The 21,197-nt window shown below is 47.7% G+C and overlaps 1 protein-coding gene across 1 annotated transcript in view; it reads right to left on the bottom strand.

The window, feature by feature from the left end:
* COL27A1 (collagen type XXVII alpha 1 chain) overlaps positions 1-21,197 on the bottom strand; it is a 212,037-nt gene that overhangs the window by 91,014 nt on the left and 99,826 nt on the right. The window contains 4 exon segments of the mRNA XM_050907800.1: positions 990-1,034; positions 5,517-5,570; positions 18,836-18,880; positions 20,118-20,171. Of these exon segments, the coding sequence (XP_050763757.1) occupies positions 990-1,034; positions 5,517-5,570; positions 18,836-18,880; positions 20,118-20,171 (198 nt within the window).

The following is a 21,197-nucleotide window of genomic DNA, read 5'->3' as shown; positions in this document are numbered from 1 at the left end:
TCTAATTCTTGGCTCCACGAAAAACTTTTGAAGCCTTAATCCACCTGTGCCCCAATCCCCCATCTGCAGGACGGGTACGCTTGTTCCACCATATTCTCCGCTTTTCCCCCCTGGAGTCTTAAGATTTCTGGGTTTGGTGCTCTATGTTTGTGCAATGTCTAGGGCAATCGAGGCCTTGATCTCAGCTGACATACACACTCCTATAATTTAAGCTATGGAAAGGCAAAAGGGGAAGGTTTTTAACCATTCATTGCAAGTCAAGATTTCATGGATTATCATAGCCGAGGAGGAATCACTTTGAAAGAATGCTGTAGTACTAACAGATCCTATCGCTTTTTGTGCGTGGAAGGAAATAACTTGAAACAAGTGCTGAGACCTAAAAATAAACCATAATATGTTCAGCTGGGCATTCACTAACCCCCAGCACAGCTGCCAGAGGATGAGTTGCCACCCATCCTTACAGCCATTTATCTCCTGCTGGGGAAGAGCGTAATGAAGCACGGAATTTGGCTGTGTACGTAATCACCTGGATTAGTGATGGGATGGTGAGAGCGCATGTAACATTCCTGTGTACCCAGAGGACAGACGGTTCCTGCTCATGGTCTCTCCAGCGAGCAAGAACTGTGCATCCTTAGTTTACTGCTTACAGGGGCTTGCTTTTTAAAAGACAACCGATCCTGGTGTGGAATAAATATTGCATCTTTGAAGAAATACCCCGGTAAATGTTATCAAAAGGGCAAGTTATCTAGGAATAAGGGCACTAACAGCAAACCTTTAATCTGTTTCCTTTTGCTTAGAAAAGGTTTGCCCTCCTCCGCCTCCCAGTCTACCAGGCAACCTCCTCTCTCCCCAGACATCACGCCTCCCCCATACAAACAGTCGTCCCGTTCACTGCCCTGCCACAGGAAGAAGAAAATGTGTGCGCAGTTATGCAGGCTGAAAGGGTTAAAGCCCCGAGAAGCCAGATCTCCATTTGTTTTTGTACTTACAATGAGTCCAAGGACTCCAGGAGGACCTGGGGCTCCCAATTCTCCCTAAAAGGAAAGACAAACCCATACGGTTAGAACACTTTGTAGACAAACAGAGGCTGAAAGGCAGCTCAGTGTTTCAAGAGCTTGAGGGAAGGGAAAAGACCGTCCCTCCCCCTTCCGTCCCCCCCTCAGCCCCTTCCCCAGCCAAAGTGATAGAGAGCTTCCATCTTAGCGAGCGCGCTTGTGAGCGCAGCCTCTCCAGACACAGGGCTCCTTGTTGTTCGGCAGTTATTTGCAGGGCTGACTTCCCCTCCCAGGAGCAGGCTGGATAAAAGCAGCATTTCATGGGGCGGGCAGGGGAGCGGGTGGGAGCCTGCCCCAGGTGAGATGAAGGCATGGGCAGGGAGAGGGACCGGGGTAGGGAGGGGGCACCGGGACAGCAAAGCGAAGGTGGGAAGGAGAGGAAAGCTGCTGCTTAGCATGGGGAAAGGTGAGTTTTTGGGGAGTGGTTAAGGAACAATAAAACTCAGAAGAAAAGGAGGACTTGGATGAAAATTAAACTGGATAATTCGGGGAGAGGCTATGCCAGCTTCTGGTGCTGGCTGGTAGGCCCTGGGAGTGTGTTTGGCACACTGGGTGCTCCGAGGCTGCTCCTCCTGTATCTAAGGGCTGGTTTAAGGGGGGGAACCAGCAGCGCGCTCTGCACTCTGCCTCATCCATCTGGGCTCCTGCCCAGGCCATCAACTAGCCATTTCTTTAATTTTCAGAAAAAGCCCCTAGCCTTCGGGCTGCAGCCTGTCTGCAGGGAGGTGGCTCAGCACCTCTGTCCCTGGAGCAGGGAGCTCTCTGCAGGGAACCCAGCACTTAACTTGGAGGACGAGTCACTTTTAATCACACTGCAGAGAGCAGGAGATGGACTGCAGAGATTTCATCTTGGGCTCTGTGCCCATTTGCCATCTCTTACAGACCGCTCCCAAGCAGGGCATTTGGGAAAGCCCCAGCTCCTCTTAGAGGCTTTTCAAGGGCACCTCAGAGGTCACCATTTCGAGGAACAGACTGCTATCTGGGTTTGTGGGGCTGGGTTGAATTCTCGGCTTCATCACAAACTCCCTCCGTGCCAGCTTTCCAAAGACACACGGGTGCCAGGAGTGCCGGCAGGTGCCTGATGGCATTTCCAGGTGATGTGCAGCAGAGAAGCTGTGTCAGACCCACACAAATCACCTATCCAGGTCCCCAAGTACTTTAGCAATCGTGCGATGCTCAGCCTGTCCCTGTGTCTCGGTGGATCACCCACTCCCTTGCCGCATTGACAGTGGGTTGCTTGTCAGGGCAAAGACCTGCTCTTACACACCTCCGTCTCCAGCAGGGCCTCTCAAAACAAGTGCATTGGAAATACTAAACTTCCCCTTGGCTCAGACAACCCTACCCCTGCTCTGCATCATGCTGGCTACTTTCTTTGACAGACCAGCTCAGTTTATGGTGTACATCTGGTGGAGTCCCCTTCAGTGCAATAAAGCTCCCCTTTTATGGAAAGATTTGCGTAGTGAAAGAATGAAAGAGAAGGGGACACAACGTGACTAAACGTGCTCAGCCTCCTTGGGTAAAGGGTTACGTGTGTTTATTTTATGGGAAGTGGAGTAAAGGACTATTGGGCAAGCACACACAAAAAGCGTTTCATAATCTCAACCAGCCTAAAATTGCTTTTTTATGGCCGGTTCCTTTCCTGCATACTTGGGACATCTGTGGAGCAATTGTTCCTCATGGGTGGGATTTCTGCGTCCTCAGAGCTACTGTAATAAGGTCAGCTTCAAGCTTTTAGTCAAGGCCTGGCATTACTAGGCTCAGCAAGAAGAGGGAATATCCCCAGGAACGCTGAGCACAGGAGCTGCACAGTGGCCTGGGTTTCCCAGTAAGCTCTGCAGGCTCCGAGGGTGGCTGGGGTGCAGGCTGGGTGGATGGTGGCTCTTGGTCCCGCCAGTTGCAGGAGGGACTGCCTAGATTTCGGAGTTATGTCATGTGGGTATTCCTCAAGAGAAAGGGTAAATGTGGAAACGCACGGCCTCACGTCTAACGCAAGAGGATTTCCTCTTGGAAGAGGAGGGGGTGGACTCCCCTGGGAGATGTGGACAGGACTGGTTGTTAATTTGAGCCATTCCCTGGCCTGGGAAATGGAGGATTTACAGGTGCTCTTTCCTGGCTATCAGTAATGACAGGCTGGTCCCTGACCTGCGAGGGCTCTATCCTCCTTTTTTCAGTGCATGAACCAGGCACTGGGACAAGAGGCAAGGAGATGAATCAACAGTCCTTTCCCATGTCTAATTCCTGTGATTAAGAGACTAATTGGAGTGGCTAAAGCACTCCGGGAACAGAGATCTGGAATGTGATGGCTCAACAGTTCTCAGCAAGTTGGTAGGAGGGAAAAACGCCCCTGCGGTTGGAAGAGTCTTTGCTCTGTCTGGAGGGGACAGAAAGAAGATCAGAGACTGTCGGCTTCAGCCATCCCCACGCGACAGCAGAGGCAGCGTAAGTGCTCAGTGGATCAAACAGAAGATGGGGCAGTTCAGGACCCGTGGCAGCCTGCCCGCCTGCCTACAATTTAGCTGCATACTCCACCTAGCAAACTCGGCATATTTGTGTGTTCCACAAACAGACTTTCTGGCATTTTTCTGCGTCTGTGACTCCACTTGTGACCCTGTGAACCTCCCTTTAAGTCAGCCGAAACAGCCTGTTTTCATTCTACAATCTCCAAGGCACATTAATATTTAAAAGCCGTTGATAAGATGAAAGAGGAGCAATCCTTCTGGATGAATAAAAGGAAGGGACATTTGCTTCTCTCCGATGCTCTGGGAACTGGCATTCAGCTAACATTGAGCACATCTTCTGAATGGGGCTTAGACAACTTGTAAATTTAAAAGAAAACAAAACAAGTTATTTGGAAAAAAAAGTCTTTCTGACCTCCAGGATTCCTGCTCTTGCTGGTGGGCTGGTTGCAAATAACAATACAATCTAGGAAGTCTTCTACTTTGGGACTACTGATTCCACTCTGACCCATGGCTTAAGTTGACTGAAGGATGGGAAAAGTCCTGCAGAAGTATTCCTTGGGAATCTAATTCTTTTAGTTCACTGCATTTTGACTCTTGTGCTGAATTCCCACAAAGGCTGGAGTGTAGCTGAGCTTGGCTTGGTGATTAGAGTGGCTTGTGAAAATAAATTTTATGCTGCATATATGACGAATGGGAACTTGAAGACACATGCGGAGTGGGTTACTTCACACAAATCATTCCATCAAACACCAAAAGCAGCACTGTGATTATGTGTGAATAATCAAGACAGCAGGAATTTCAAAGATGCATCAGTACTGCTCACATGCTAATTGAGGGAGAACCAACAAAGTCATTCAGAAAATAATTTAAAATAATTAATACATCTGAGAACTTTTGCAATCCACAAGGGCATGTTTTGTGAGTAGTGGAAAACACAGCACGTACCCAACTGTTTGGTATTAAGTGCTACAAGAACAGAGCAAAATAAACCTTGTCAGCATCCAGCTGCTTAAATGGTCTCTGTGACCATCCTGACCCAATTCCCAGGGGACACATCCCATTCTTAGAAAGCCAGCAGGGGTCAGATGAAGACCAGAGAGAGGCCAAGAACTCAGGAGCCTGGAGACATCTCCCACTGCAGTCCCAGGGCGGCTGAGGCACAGGGCAAGGCAGCAGAAGCCTGGGCTATGGTGTCTGTGTCTCAGTGCTCCCAGACACTGGAGCGGGGAATCTGGCGCTTCTTGCACCAGTATTAACATTCACTTCAGATGAGGAAAGGTACTGAGCCTGGAGTACTTTAGAAGCTTACTTCTACAGGCTAGTGAGATGCAAACCACAGGGTACCAGCTTGCTAAGCTGCATCACAAAATGAAACGTGGTGAAAAGGAGAGGAATATGCTCTTTCTCTATGGACCTCAGACCTCTACACAATTGAGTACGTGGCCTGCTCCTCTGAGGGTTCACGTGCACTCGAGTAGCCATCTGTGGTGCCTTACGACGATACATCCCTCTGTCTGTGGGCCCATGTCTCCCCGCTATGTTCACATGAAGCTTCATCCAGAGCGCACTAGTCAACAAGGTGATTTCCTGCGGCTGTCAGGCTTTGCATCAGGCCCTGTGGTACGGACAACATGCTCCAACCACTGCCTGCTCCATCAGGAGCAACATCCCTACCTTTTCTCTCTTGATTTTTCTTCTAGTCATATCCTCAGGATGAGAAAGCATCTATCAAGACCAAGGTACAAGAAAGGCAATAGATGGAGACAGAAAGCAAATGGCAGCATAATGACCTGGCAGTTACAGGATGTTGAGTCAAACACGGGAATTCGCAGCGTGCGTGAGCAGGGCAGGGATGTACATTTGTTTTTCAGGAGGGACAAAACCAAAATCCTAGCAGCTGCCACCAAACTTAAATGTTTCTTTCAGCTCTAATTAGCATGATGCAGTACAGTGTGCTGTCTACTGCAACAGAAAGAAAGAAGGGAAAAAGCTATCAACTTACTGGGTTCCCATCGATGCCTGGAGGTCCTCGTTCCCCAAAATCACCAGGAAAACCCTGAGGAGAGGAGGCAAACACGAGTATTAGTTATTGACGCACCCTGGTGTAAAGACAGTCAGCTTAAAAACTGCTCCCCCTGCACTCAGTGCAGCACTTTGGTAGACAGCGGGTCACAAGGAAGAGTGGGCCGACCAGCCTGCTTGTCCTCATCCAAAGCATTCTTGCTCCACCAGCACATCTGCTCAGCGAGAAGCTCTACAAGGCCAAAAGCTCTGATTCACTGCTCTCTCCTGGGGCCAATGAAGGGTAACCAGAAGTACCGTTTACAAGGCTCAGCCATGAACTGCACATTAACTAATGGGAGCCTTGAGAGGAAGAATCAGCGAGGAGACAGGAAGGCTTTTTCCTTGGCCATGCTATGAAAAGCACCCAATGCTGAGGCTGCTGGACCTGACTTGTTCACACCTCGTCTTGCAGGCTATGTCCAACTGTCAATCAGCCGTGCCTTTTCTTAGCACCAGTTGTCAGCCCTGGGCATGCTTCATATGGCAGGCAAGGCTTTTGCAGCGCCATGTAGAAAGACAACATGAGTGTGCATAGCAGAGAGAAGGGGTGGAAATCAGTGCTTCTGTCCTCCTTTTGGTACTCCAGTATGTCCAACAAGGAATGTGCAGCCCTGAGGATTATGTTGTGTAGTTTACATGTGAAATGATAATCCCACATTCAGAAGATCAAACTCTGTATTTAAAGATACAGCGCTTTCTATCCTCTTTCAGGAAGAACTATCCTACTGATAGGATACTTCCTTAAAAGTCAGTCCCAAATCCGTTGTGTTCTGGAAGAATTCATAAACCTCATTGCAATGACTATCCTCAAAAATGGACCGTCAATCTGAATTATTTCATCCTGTCTACTAACACAATCATTTTAACAGTACCCCCTTCTCATAGGATAGCTGAATAGTGTAATGCCTGTTGGAGCCCATGCAGATGCTTAATGGAGCTGATCAAAGATGCCTAGTGAATTCACTCCAATGCATTCACGACCTTTCAGCTTGCCAGAGGAACAAACAGTTCCAAGCTCATTACGGTCCACACCCCAGAGCTGTGAAAGACCATGTTTACTACATGAAAAAGTCACCACAAAAGACTTCATCATCATCTCATTATATCCGATACAAATTTGGAAGACTTCAAACAATTATAGAAAAGGGAGCGGAGGTACTAAGCCAGAGCCAGAACATGGTGGTGTGACACGTTCTCTCTCACACTCTTAGGCCCTGTGCTCCCCTAAGCCCCCCACAATTCCCTATTACAAACAAATCATACAGCAGCTTGCTCTTCCCTGTCCTGCTCCGTCTCCCTCAGAAAGAGCTCAGCAGAGGGGTACACAACCTCTGTGGTTAGTAAACCCTCTTAGTCACTACACCGACATTTTCAAGGAGAAAGCAGTTGAGTTTAAGATGGATTGGACTCAATTTTCCCCTGAGCTTGAACTTCATGCAGCAAAAGGACTGGCAGGGAGCAGGCTGCCAAGAGCTATCAGGGACCATCTCAAACATCAGCAGCTCGAGGGCTACTCTGAACTTCAGCTGCAGTGGAAGGTGCTTTGGGGAGGCTGTGACACTGAGGTAAGACAGTGCTGTGACTCTCCACTTCTGTTTCTTGCATGCCCCTTAAGATGGAGTGAGATAAAATATGACACAGCATCCACCTCCTTCGACTCTGAGCCAAAAGGGAAATCATTGTCTGCTAGAGGAGCTCCCCATGGACAGAGCATACGCAGAGCCTAACCCCAGTCTCTGACTTGGTTAATTCAGCCAGGGCTAAAATCCTGCTTTATTCTCCACACTATTCTGACTGTGGGCATCAAGATGGAAAACTAAGGAATATATTTCATATAAAAGGCTTCCTATTCAGAGCATCTACCTTTGTGCTTCAGTTCAGAGTGGGAACTACAAAGCAAAGCTCCAATCACCCCTGCTCCCTCTTCTGTTTATCGTGGAGCAGTCTTGGAGAGAAAGCAGTATTGCTTAGATGAGGCTACACCAGAAGATGTGCTCCAGAGACACACCAACAAGCTGCAACTGCTAGTGGGTGTGTTACTTCTGACTCAAACTAGGAGTCACAGTAAAACTGCCTTACACCCTTCTCTGGCTCCACCAGACCATGAGATACAAAGGACAACACAACCACATTCTGGGCTAGCTAAGAGCTTAAGAGACAGGGATGGAGCAGAGGGAGAGGATGGTCCTTGCTGAGCCAGAAGGATGCGCTCTCTTCCTGCCTGCTCCCGTGTATACTACAAACGCTGGTTACCTTAGAAAAGCAAACCTGAGGGAAGCAAAATGTGACAGCCAACAGCAACATGCTATCTGGAAATCCATCAGCAACACTGAAAATTGAAACGATCACAGCGGACAGAGCAGGAAAACTATACTGGGAAGCTCTGCAGTCAAAGATGTCATCCAAGACCTCCCTTCACCTTTGAGGGTTTACAACTCCTGGTCAACACAACTAGGTAAAAAGATACTTGGTCAAATCTAAGGTGAGAGGTGGGAGACCTGTTTAAGACACCCAAAATTTTGCCACTGATTTCAGAGCCAGCATTTCACCTCTTCTGTACCAATTCCCTACAGTATTCAGTACACACTCCTGAACAACACAAGCTATCAACTTGCTTGCTTGGATTCAATACTTCTATTTTATGGGCATCACTGCAAATAGGAAAGTTGTCTGCCTTTTTCCAGCTGGGCACTACATCCCTCAAGCCCGTGCACATGCCAAGAAGCTGTGGTAAGCAACCACTGGAAACAGCCTTCTGCCATCTAGAGACAAAGACGTCAAATATAACAAGAAGGCAGGGGGGCTACAATTTTCTTTAATGAAAAAAAGGGGAAAAATAACCCTGCTACATACTGAATCAATAAGATCAGAACAGAGATGTGTAGGGAAAATTCATTGCTCAGGCAGACAAAAAAAAAGACTGCCTTGGAATATTTTGCTGTTTACAGTCATACAACTTGCCAAGGAAAATATGAGTGTGCATAGACTGATACTGTACTTACGCTGCTGCAGATTTCAGTCACAGCCTTCAGCTGCATCCTTCCTTTCTCAGAGGGCAGAGTTGGGCACAGAGTGACCCATGAATGCCACTGAGCAGCCTGGCCCTGGGGCTGCTGAGGTCTCTTCTGTCAAGCTAAGGTCTTGCCAATGTGGGAAGGTTTTACTACTTTGAATAGTATAATTAAATCAATATTGCTACAGCAGCATAATATCATCTAGATGAATGCTTGCTCCAGACTAAAAGTATTTTCTAAATTTGGTTTAAATCTCTTCCAACATGATATAAACAATGCACTCCTCTGCCAGAATAAAAGCATCAAAATAAGGAACTATTTAAATTCATGTTTCCTACTAATCTCTTTTTATGCCTCAGTTTCTAGAACTAACCTCGCTGCTTAAAGACATAGGAGATTAGAGGCACTTGGAAATACAGTTAATAAAAATCTAGCTTTTATACAGGCTTTCCAACAGTAGATCTCCAAGTAGTTAAAAAACCCAGATTATTCCTGTGTTTTGAAGGCAGAGAGCTGAGCACCTGAGGTCACTTGGCCAATGCTACCCAGTAAGCAAGAGATTCGCCAATAAAACCCATTCACAGCACACTGTGACCCTCCCCGCAGAGCTAGGGTTTCTGCCCATCCTCAAGATGGGATGGAAAAGGGTCAAAGTGAGAGGAAACAGAGAAGAAAACCCAGAACAGTGTGGGCTGGCATCATTGCTACAACAGCCAGGCCCAAGACAACACTCCGCAGCGAAGCCCCGTCCTTGCCAACACCTGATTGTCCTTAACAGGCCGTCTGCTCCGCTGGCACGAGCACCCCTCCCAGCCTAGGCTCACAGATCTCTGGGGTGGTGGGTGGTCCCCTGGTACTTTTTGGCCCGAGCTGTAAAACAAACCCAGAGGAGGAGACAAATGGAAAGAGCAGCTTCAATTCAACTAACCCCAGGCATCCTCGCCCAATATTGGAGCTTGGCAACACAAGTATTAACGGTCTTTTGCACATTAAATGAGACCAAGGCTGGTGGCTGTGGCATGAAGGAGGACATTTCAGCACCCATACAGTCTCCAAAGACCCGAACCAGGTTGTGAAAGCTATCCCAACACAGTCCTGCACACAGCAGGAAATAATCAATCCTCTAAGCCCCTAATGAAAAAGAAAGCACTTTCTTTCCATGGGGTAAGCAGTAGCAGTTTAAACCACAATAACAGTTCCAGTGACCACAGCGTCCTAATTTATTGGATCTCACATGTCTGTAAAAGCTATTTTTTCAGTGCCTCTCCCCTCCTGCCTGAGCCTGAAGGACAGAGATGTTCCCCAGGAACAAAACTAGCACTATTCAACCGAAACAAGCAGCCTAGGAATTACAAGCGGACTTTGTTACCCCATTTGTTTCATTCCTGTAAGCAGCACTACCTCCCCTCTCCCGTGCACTGCTCCAGCAGCCTGAGGAGCCCAAACTGAGGGAGAACACATAGGGCAGGAAGCTCATTTTATGGTGCTGGCGGACAGGCAGGTCGCAACTGGCAGCCCGTTACAGGAGACTTGTGAAAGAGATTAAAGAGCCCGGCACATTCAGAGCCTCCTGACCTTCCCAAAGTGAGTGCAGAGGGGGTTTTTTGTACAGAAAATCCACCATTTTTCAGGGTGCAGCTGTTTTTCCAGGAAGACTGGTCCCTGGAAATTATGCTCAAGAATTGGGATGAAAAACACCCTAGTGAAAAATATTGAGCTGTGCATCCTGCCGCTCTGTGGGAGGGAGGGGACATGCAGAGAAGGACCAGAACAGGGAAGGGATGGCAAATGGCAGCAGAACTAAGAGGAAAATGGTCAACTAACAAGTTCTGTTGGCCCAGAGTCAGTGGGGTGCTCCTCCGCAGTGGCTGAAGTCAGGTATGACAAAACTTTTGGCTCTATCTCACAGCTGGGAAATACAGAGAGGAGGTGGGGGAAGATAGTCCAGCTGAATGGATTTTACATTGTCTGAAGGAGAAGTTCAATGAAAGAAGCAAGATGAAGCTTGAAGAGGAGTTGGAGAAAAAGCATACAAGCAGATGCTTTGCACTAAGCAAGATCCAGGTGCTTCTGTGCTCTGCCACCCCAAACAGAGCTTTACAGTGGTTGCACAGTTTGTCCTCACTGCACTCGGTGAAGCCAAGGAATGACTATTAGAGAGGGAACTGAGACAGAGAGAGATGCAAACTGATTTATCCAAGTAACACTGAGAAGTCTGAAGCTGAACCAGTAAGTAAATCTCTATCTTTGAGATCCTACAATAGTGCCTTAATTCCTTTTCATCCACACTCCCTGCCAAGGGCATCCTTTCATATGCCAGGAGACTCCTGCTGAGAACAACCAGACCTAGACAGACACTGGAACCAGCTCCTCCTGCATCAGGGGATTACATCCCTCTCCACCTCCCCTTCCTTTCTTCCTCTGCTTAAAACAAACAGAGCAGCCTGCCCTTTCTCGCTGTTGTCAGCCAAAGGGCTGCTCCTGGTCTGAGCAGACGCCACCACTTCTCGTCTCTTGTCCCTGGAAGCAGCCGTCCTCAGGGAAGCAGAGACCAGTGAGATGCACCCTGTCCTTTGCTTCCCCAAGGCCTTTTCAGGTGTGCGCATGTGGGTGGGTGTGTTGTATGTATACAACATCTGATTCAGTTTAAAACACTTTCCCTGATGGAGTAAGGGAGGCAGTCTGGCAGCTGCTGCTCCGAGGAATCCTGGCAGGTCTTCACGCCAACAGAATCCTTCTCCAAAAATAGGATTTTATTTTCCTGTTGGCTGAAGGTGAAGCTGCTCAAACCAACCAGCCCTCCTGTCTTGTCTGTGAAAGACTCTATTTGCCAGTTGGCTCCAGCCAGGTGAATCACTGCCCAGGAGTCTCCCCAGGGATGGAGCTTGCAAGTCAAACAATTTAAACAAAACAAAAAAAAAAAAAAAAAAAAAAAAAAAGGTGGTGGTGGGGAAGCAGAGCTGAGGGTGAGAGAAGGCATTCACTGGAAAAAAAGAACGAGAATAAAATAAACAAGTGTAGCTTATGTTGGCAGCTTATGCCTCTGAGAGCATTCTTGGTGGAGAGAGCAGACGTGAGCCCCTCCACAGGTGGGCGCGAAGGCAAGCGGGCTGGCTCAGACCCAGCGCTGGTTCCTAGAGCGGCGAGAGTCACCCTAAAGGGAGCCCGGCAAACCCTGCGCTCCCGGCGTGCCTGCTCACCAGCTTTCATTCACGCAGCTATGCAGTAGCCTTTGCCTTCGACTCAATCTAGACCTGGGACTGTGACAGCTTTCAACCCTGCAAAGAAGGGAGATGGGTACGGGACTGACGGTCCTGCTGCAGTTCTGCTCCTTTATCACCCAAAAGGGAGGTTTGCTCTCTCTCCCCCGGAGACTTCACAGCTCCATGTCACATCCTCTTTGGATAAAGATTTCATGGCATTTTTAAACATAACTATCCCTCCCCTCCAGCTGTGGGAGCACAGCCCTCCAGGGCAGCCTGTCCCACCCGAACACGAGCAGAAGTCCCCTGAAGCTCCTTCAGCCAAACATCACTGAAGTTAACTGACAGCCCCTCCACCCTCTTGCCCGTCTCCCTTGTTCCTTTTACGCTTGAATATGATCTCTTCCCCCATCTGTGGTGCTCCAACAGAGTGCAGATTACACAGACCCAATTACCTAATGCTGAAGAGCACTGAATCTGCCACCGCTCCTAATTATTTATGGCCAAGATTTCCAAATCAAGCAGCCTCCTATTTAAGAAAGTCAAGCAGCTTTGGTGATCAAAATGTTTTCAGACTCAAAAGTGATACTTGCATTATTTTTTCCTTACAGTTTCTAATGAAAATAATTTTTGGGCTTTGATCTGATTCATGAATGAACATTTCCCTGAAGGAAGAAAGATGCTCTTGTGCTTAGGAGACCTTGGTTCAATTCTTCACGAGCTTTTTGAATGATGATAGACAAGTCACTTAGGGACATTCTTGGAAACAAATCATCTTTGGCTTCATTTCTTTTCTTTCAGTAGAAGTTATGGGCCTTGGCACTTTTCAAACCCTTTTCCCTGTGTTTTCAGTACTTTGTTTTGCCCATTCTTTAAAAAATGAAATACATGCTAATGTTGTCCACTTTGCCAGGTTATTTGGATGATGTAATCATGAGCATATGAACATGTGCTGATATCACAGTGATAAGTAACCATGCAAGCACCTCGCCACAGAGATCCGGGAAACTCCAGACACGTGGAACACGACTCGGGCCAAAAAGAGACGGTGACATTTGCTCTGGGCTTGCGCCTGCATTTCAGAATGGTGAACCAGGCCCAGAGGAGAGGAGAGACCAGCTGCCCAGTTTCAGTGTCCAACTTAAGCATTAAAAAAGTCACTGATTGCTCAAACCAAATCTATTTTAAAAATTTAGGTTAATAAAGAAAAATTATAGCACAGAATTGACTTAGATGGCTAACAGGAAAAATCCAACTTGAGGGCTAAAACTCTCTCAGTAACAGAGTTGTTTTGCTGATTACTAATTTTCAGGACCTCCACCTGACTTTTCATGCAAACAGAATGATTAAAAGCTTTTTTTTTTTTTTAAATATCAATCAGTTCCTGAAGAAGGCACCAAACTGTTTGGTGCTATGCTGGGGTATTGGCACAAGACAGAGCGAGCTACCCAAGTCCAGTCCATCAACTCCTACAGGCGATTTGTGCTCCTTCCTGCAGCTCATCTTGTGGATTTACCTGTACAAATAGGTCCTCAGCCCACAGGTTTCTCCACTACCTTTAGCTGGCTACATCTGAAAGTACATCTCTATATGCACAGGGCCTACAGCTGAACCTGAGCTGGGACACCAGCTCGAAGGAATGCTTTATGGGTTGGAGCATGAGTTCACCAAGTGCTCAGGTGAATCAGGCCTGAGCAGTGAAGCTATGTGGAAGAGTAAATATTTATTTTCTGAGGATATCTACGGATAACGTCATTTAGGATCAGTTAAAACATAATTCCCATTTCTTTCAAATCTTAGGAAATGGCTTGTGGACCAACACACTGAACTACCACCTAGCTAAGTGGGAAACCACAGTTTATCCCCACTTCTTTAGAAATTTTTCAATTTTAATTACAGTATTTCTTTAAAATGCTTCTCAGTGTTTAAAGAGAAGTACAGCTTCATTCTTCCTCTTTTTTTCTGGTAGGTAACAAGGTCTCAGTGACAAGAGAGAGATGGCTGGACCCTTAGCAGCCCATGCGAGCCATGATACTCAGTGCTGTAGGTGAGAGCTCTTAGGGTGTATGCCTATATCATGTTTCTTATGAGAAAAGCTGTATGGGCTGCCTCTTTGCACCCCCAGGGAGCCCACTCAAGTCAACTGGAGTTTGGCAATTATTCGTTAAAGAGGTACTTCGAAATGCTGTTACCAGTTTCCCAAATCTCAACTTGTGTGGTGCAGGAGACTCTCGCTTGGTTCACTCCAAATGCAAGGAAGGACTTCAGCTGCATCCAAAGCAGAGAAAAGACTGGAGCAAGAACAGAGGAGCTGTTTATCATCTTAGTCCCTACAGAGAGGAGCAAAACTTATTTTCTCAGTAATTTGCGGTTATGCCAGCCTTTCCAGACACATGGCAAAACATGTCCCCCCATTGTTTGCACGGACAACAGCTGAGACTGTGTAACTTGGCAAAGCCCCATGCACTTACGTTCACCACTAAGTTATCTTAGCCATATATCAAAAGGTTGGGGGAAGCTGTAAAACGAAACCTTCCTAACCCAAAGGCAGCCCTGCTTGTTGCTCTCTAGTGTCTCCCACAAGGCAATGCCTTTTCATACGATGCAACAGCCTACCCATATTGGTGGGGAGTGCAGGGCTATCACATGCATTTCTAACAACTTATCAGATGAAGAAAAAAGAATATATTGAGACTTGGTGTTCACTGGAAGCAGGAGTTAAGACGTTAACTTTATAAGTCAACATGGAAGAAGACAGCAGACATGAAAAATAGCCTGGCAAGAAGGCGCCACCGCATTACAAGCTGAGAGCTGGCAAGGGGGACCCCGACTGTGGTCAGCTCATGGAAAACGGATGCCAGATTCGGCAGCTTGCCACCGCGTTGATGCTCACAACAAATACTGGGGCTATGTTAGAGTGGCTGCCAGATCACTGCTGGCTCTCACAATCTCCATGCTGTGGCTGACAGGCAGAGGGAAGGGAGACTTCTGGACTCACCTATGCACTGATCCCTAATACTTAAAACCCACATGCCACTTCATAGCACCTCTTCCTTGACATCCGAGCAGTAATCCTTGGCATTTACATGCTAAGTTTCAGCTACTGAGCTCAAAGGAGAGCCGAGTGTGTTATCCCTGTTTTGCACACAGCCAAGAACAGCCAAACGGCTTGTCTGAAGTCGCACGCCACGCAGAGAAACCAGGTCCTGTATCCTCTTCCTCCTCCTGTGCAGTCACCAAGCAACGCAGCATCTCCCCACCTTGCCTTGGCAGACTCCGATCATTCTCACAGGCAGAGGCGTCAGCCTTCCCGGCCACACATCCCGAGTGCAAACCCTCCCTCTGTGCCTGCTACTTACACAGTCTACTCCACCTGTCAAGCTATCTCCTCGGAGCAGCACTTCAGCAACCTGTTGGCACTTGCCAAAGGCTGGGCAGAGCCTGAGGGCAGAGCCTGTGCTGTCAGGAGGTGTTTGCCTCCCTTGCCTGAGGTCAGCAGGCAGGCAGGCAGCCCCATCACGGCACCCGACAGCTGGTGGGACACAGCAGCGTATCACTCACAAACATGAGCTACAGGAAGACAAAAGAAAGAACAGTAACGATGAGCACAGCTAGACAGGCAGGGAAGCCGAAATGCCTGCTTGTGGTATTAATGACTTGCTCACGCTACTGTTACCTAAGCCTTCCAGCCCTGGGGATGGTCTGATCCTGTGCTGTTCTGTAATCCAAACTGATGGACCCTTCAGGCTGGGGCTTTTCTTTCACGAGGTGTTTGCATGGTACCTGACACTGTGAGGCTCCGAGAGTTCAGCTGAGCTCCAGGCATGGGACCAGCAGCACCAACAGGTTCTCAGAAAAATATAGGGAAACCTCAGCCGTGTTTGGCTAAACTGTGAATAGACCTCAGACAAACCCAAGAATTACTAAGTATGTCTTGGAACTAAACTTTGCTCCTTCCTTTCTATCTCTTTTAAAATAATACTACTAATAAAACACATTGTAAGCAAAAATCAGGCATAAGATAGCGCAGCTGGTGCAGTATTGATACTCTACGTGAAAAGAGAGATACGAGGACACATCAGTAATGAAGATGAACAAAAAAAGAGCTCAAAGCTCTTTGGATATATTTCCTGATAGTTTGCCTTTAAGTCTCTTTCTCTAACAGGGCTTGAGAACTTCTGAAAACATTACAGTCTGTTTGAAGTTTAATATAATCTGCAGTGCAGACATTTCTGATCCTAGCTACCCATCTCCCACAGCATAAGAAAATCTTATCACTTTCAGCTTTGTGCTTCTTGAATGATGACTAGCTATATCTCCTCTTCCTGTGGGTTACTCCCTTCAGCGACAGTACATCTCCTTTCTAAAGATGAACTAGGACTGATACATTGCCTATGCATGCCAAGATAGAGGGTAACAACAGCTTCTCTCATTCCTTCCCCCCAGCATGGTGCGGACCACAGCCCTGCTGCCCTCACAGCAATGGGGCCTTTTTTTATCCTTTTTTTTTTTTTACCATCTGCTCAACTGGACACCATAAAAATCCACAAAAACACCGTAAGAAGCCATTCATTTCAGCCACTGCATTGGCAAGACTGAAGGTTTAAGCAACCGGCCGCTTCAGCTCCAGACCTCCAGCCTACCTCTAGAACAGGCAGCAGATCTGGGGACATACAGACTCATGTTATTTCAGTCTCCCTAGTGCATTGTACTTTAATCGTAATTCTCCCCCTAGCCCGCCCCCCACCCTCTCCTTGCTCAAGAGTTCGCCAGGGCCCATACGTTAGAAATGCACTCGCCTCCTACGTTGCTGATGCACTGCAGGGAGAGCAGAGCGGGAGGTGGAGTCAGCTGTTTCCACGACAGATTCACCATGTCCCTCACAGCTCTGCAAAACTTAACTTCCCTGGAAGGGTTTCAAGATCTGACTCATGTCCAGTTCTTCTATTTTAATCATTCCCTCTTACATCATTCTCGGAGGCCCACGGTGTCACATGCAAACTCCCCCAGCCCCCCGCTCCTCCTCTGCCGAGCACTTCATCTGTTGCCATCTCTTATCCCAAACAAAACTAGGTAGAGAAACATGTTTGATACCAACTCCTTCCCTACTCTCCAGAGCATTTACCAGCTTTGGATGGCAGCTAACGAGGGCTTCCAAGAGCTCTCCATTGCAATGACAACACTAAAATAGAACGTGAACAGTAGCCACACCAGCAAACCTAGCGGCGCGGGGATGCGAGAGACCAGAAAAATCTCAGCAGGCTCACTAACACCGCAAACCAGCTGGGAGACAGCACAGGCCAGGAGATAAGTGTTGGGAAGGAAACCAGGTCAGCTGATTCCTATTTTCCATTCTCCCAGTGACTTCCTGAATAACTCTGGATGTCACTTAATCTTTTTGTTCACGCTTGGAAGTACAAATCATCAGCGTCGGTCCATTCAAGATTTCTTATTAAACCTGATATCATGAAACGGGGATGGAGCCAAAACTCTCTGAAAGAGCCGAGTAGAACAAAGGTGCTCATGCGCAGCCATTTAATCCCTTCTCTAGATCCCAGCCTAAATGCCTCCACGGTTGAGAGATTCCCCGCTGATCTCAGGGGAGCCCCTTGTTTGTAACAGTGACCGCCAGACAAAAACTCTTGCCTGGAAGATTACAAATGCTAGCCAAACAACAGCTGGAACGCTTTGAGCCTCCAGCATGCTCTGTGCAGAAACAAGGCAGAGAGCAGAAACCCTGTACCTAACGACAGTTGCTTTGTTTGTTTTAATCTGGTCAATGAGTCATCATGACATCGACCGGCTCTCTGCAATTATTCATCACAGAGGTTTCTGGTGCAACCAGCGGCTTACAAAACCATAAGATCTGGTACAGATTTCCACTACCCCCCCAAAAAAAATCTGCTCAGCCTCTCCCCATCCCAGGAAGAGAACAACAGCCAGCCGGGATGACTGTGGCACTGTCGGGATGTTTGCATGGCTTTTACTGTGAGAACACCAGCAAGCACGCGTTCGCATGCAAGGGTGACAGGGGGAAAGCGCTGGATTTTTCCGTGTGTGGGTGAGTGGACATTTTACAAGGAGCCTGTGAGTGCAGTGATGTCAGGAGATCAAGAGAAACTCAGGCTAACGTGAAAGACAAGGTGCAAAGGCAATGAGACACACCAGAGCATGAACATACCTGATCTCTCCGCTGGTTCCTGGAGCAAAATCTTTATACATTTTGCTAAAGGAAGCATGCAGAATTGCTTGGAAGAAGGCTGATGTGGGAAAGGCTTTCCTTTCTGTCCTCTCCCTGTTTCCTCTACTCATTTCAGTACTTTTCCCACCTGCTTTTATTTTGCTTTTTGCTACAGTCAGCACAAACCCCCTTCTTTTATGCAGCTCCCACAGTTTCCACACCTTGTATTCAGCCCTACCTGCAAACACCTCTTCCTCCTGGTCAAGCTCTCAAATATACCTGGTCTCCTTGCTCCTCAAACATGTCTTCATCTGATCTGTTACTGCTTTAACTCTGTACCACCACCAAGGACAAGAAGGTTTCTATACAAAAGTGCACTTGCATTGTACAAACCAGGATGGTACAAGGGTTGGAGAGAATCACAGAAAAAGAGGCAAACATGATGGGACTGGTGGAGTCGCAGAGCAGTAGATGTAACAGAGCGAGCATAGACACTTGGCATGCTGCAGTCATGGTGGGGAATTAAAAAGTGCATTCAGGGAAGACGCTGGCGAGAAGGAGGACAGAGGGGAAGACGTTGCAGAAGAGAATCTGAGAAGTGTAGGATCCAAGGAAGCATGGAGACAGCACGAAAAAGAACAAAAATGCCTGTGAAGTGGGCAGAGCATGGAAGAAAGGAAGAGAACAATATTTGTATCTTCAGTTTTCTTCCTCCTTGAGAAGACAGACATGGAAAGGTTTGTTTGATCTCCCCATTTAGTTCCCATCAGAAGATATGAAGAGACCCAGCCAAAAGCCAGATGTTTTGTTTCCAGTTTCATTCAACAAGGTCTGCGTAATAGACGAGGAAAAACTTTACCGGCCTACCCATCTTGCCCCTCTTCCCAGGAACTCCAGGGATCCCCTGCAAGGAAAACACACAGAGAAAAAAAAATAATAGGTCTGGTTGAGAAAGCAAACAGCCAACCAACAACATAAAACAAAACTAGAAGAGAAAGGGGAATGGAAAACAGGCTAATGACTGCGGCATTGTTCAGGAATCAAAATGTCAGCTACTTGCAGTCAGCTGCGAGAGCAGAAGACAATTAACCTTCACCCACTAACTACGGCCCTCCCTGAGGACACACGCAGGCAGCATCCACACCCAGGGCAACAGGCTGAAGCTGTGCTTAGCAGGAGCAGTCATTAAGCTACTGGTCTGGAACTGAATGAAGGCCACCGCCAAGGCACTCACTAGAGAACTTCTGTTTATGTTTCTTATTTAGTTATACAAGCATTAAATCAGCGACTCTAGAGTGCAGGGTAGTCCCCTTCCAGGCAGGCACACACACACTCACTCCCACATGCTCCCAGGGCCTCTCTTGTTTCTGGAGCTTGCATTTGAGGGACAAAAAGCCGGAATAAAACAGTCTTCATCTTACAGCGACCTTCCTTAGGAGCTCTTGCAGTGGGAAGAGGGGGTCCTTGGATGGGTAGAGATCAGGCAGGTTTGGGGACGTGGGGGAGAAGAGCAAAAAAGCAAGAGAGGTCCTGCAAAGCTCTGAACACGTTGGTTTGGAGAAGGCACAATGAAAAGGATGGGGGGGAAGAGAGGACACATGGGAACAGCAGCCACAGCTGCCCATCCACAGGCCCCAGTCTTGACTGGCCAACTCTATGCAACTAGAAGGAAAGCCATTGTCAGAAAGCCCCAGGCACTGTCCCTTCCAAGAGCCAGGCTCTTTCCAGACACCTCCAGTTGGACACCCAAAATGCTGGGACACTGTGGCTGGGATGTCACTCCCGTGGGAGCAGGGAATTTCCACATACATTCTCCCCCCCGCCCCATCCCACTAAGATGAACTAGTAAGGGGGAGGAGGAAGGCAGGTTTTTAAGTGAAGGAAAATATAGAAAAACTCCTCTCTACTCAACAGTGAGGTCTGAGGACCCTGTCTGAAGCCTAGGTTTTCCTGAGCTGAATGTCAACATCATACAGGGACACAGGTCTTCATGCAAGGGTAGAAACAGGCTAAAGAAGGCATGGTTAAATATTAGGCATGCTCGCCTCTTTCCTCAGGAACAAGGGATAGAGAAGGTTACAACAGGCTCTGAAGAACTGTATCCAAGCAACACACCAAGGTTTTCTTCACAAAATACTCACTCGTTCTCCGTCAGCCCCTGGTAGCCCAAACAATCCTGGGAGACCAATATATCCCTAAAGAAAAGAGGAAACAAGTAGTCAAATACATTTCTCCATTAGCAACCCGTCAGTCTGTCTCTCCTGAACAGCAGAACATCCTCCAGCGTTGGTCAATGGCAGCCGTGATGAAATAAACCTTGAGGCAAGTGTATATGCCCATGGACTGCATGGTGCTGGCTTCCACGATGTAGTCCAAGGGCACATACCCTCACACCAGGGATCATGAGGACTCCAGGCAGGAAGAGGCCAGCAAGAAGAAACCTTACCTGGGCTGGCTCTAAGCGTACCTGAGGGAAACGGAGCTTGGTTCAAGGTTAGCAAGAGCGCTAGCAAAAGTAATGCACATGCTTACATCTCCTTTCATCTCTCCAAGGCCTTTTTCCCTGCCTTTGGCGCTCATTCCCAACCGTGTTGCAAAAACGTCCTGTTGTACCAAGCCCCTTCTGCTTGTCTTATGTCACTTGGTGGTCGCACACTGCAGCCCCTTCTCACGCAAACACCACCTTTTCCTGGTGTGCAAGGCTGCTGACCTCCCTGTTGCTGCGAGCGGAGCAAATCGGTAATGCTTCTGCCTAAAGCCTTTCCCTGCAAACTCTGTTGCACCACCAAGACCTTTTGTGAACACTTGGTCAACCCAAGCACCAAGGACCCTGCCAAGGCAGGGAGAGGCTGAGCGTGCCATTTCAGGCTCTTTGGATCCGTGCATGAGGCTCAACTTGTACACACATACAGATCCTCTGACACCCAACTGTAAAGAAGCCTCCTTTGCACCAACATGTTTCACATAAAATCTGCTCCTTTCACACTCATCAGCAGGCATCGCATTTTCAAGTATGCGACGTTTCTCTACTGCCTTGGGATCCTGCTCAGACAAGACATGCTGCACAAAATGCTACATTTCCTTTCCCTTGCAACAATTGAAGCCTTGTGTTTAATCCTCTTTGCTCAGCAGTTAGTACAAAGTTACCTTGTGTGCTGGTCCTTTGCAAAGGACTAATTTGTGCCAAACATGCAGAATCAAGAGGAAGTGAATTTCAGCAG

This window comes from Gymnogyps californianus, chromosome 18 (assembly GCF_018139145.2).
Source record: "Gymnogyps californianus isolate 813 chromosome 18, ASM1813914v2, whole genome shotgun sequence".
Classification (NCBI taxonomy): domain Eukaryota; kingdom Metazoa; phylum Chordata; class Aves; order Accipitriformes; family Cathartidae; genus Gymnogyps; species Gymnogyps californianus.
This window is presented reverse-complemented; position numbering and strand designations above follow the sequence as displayed.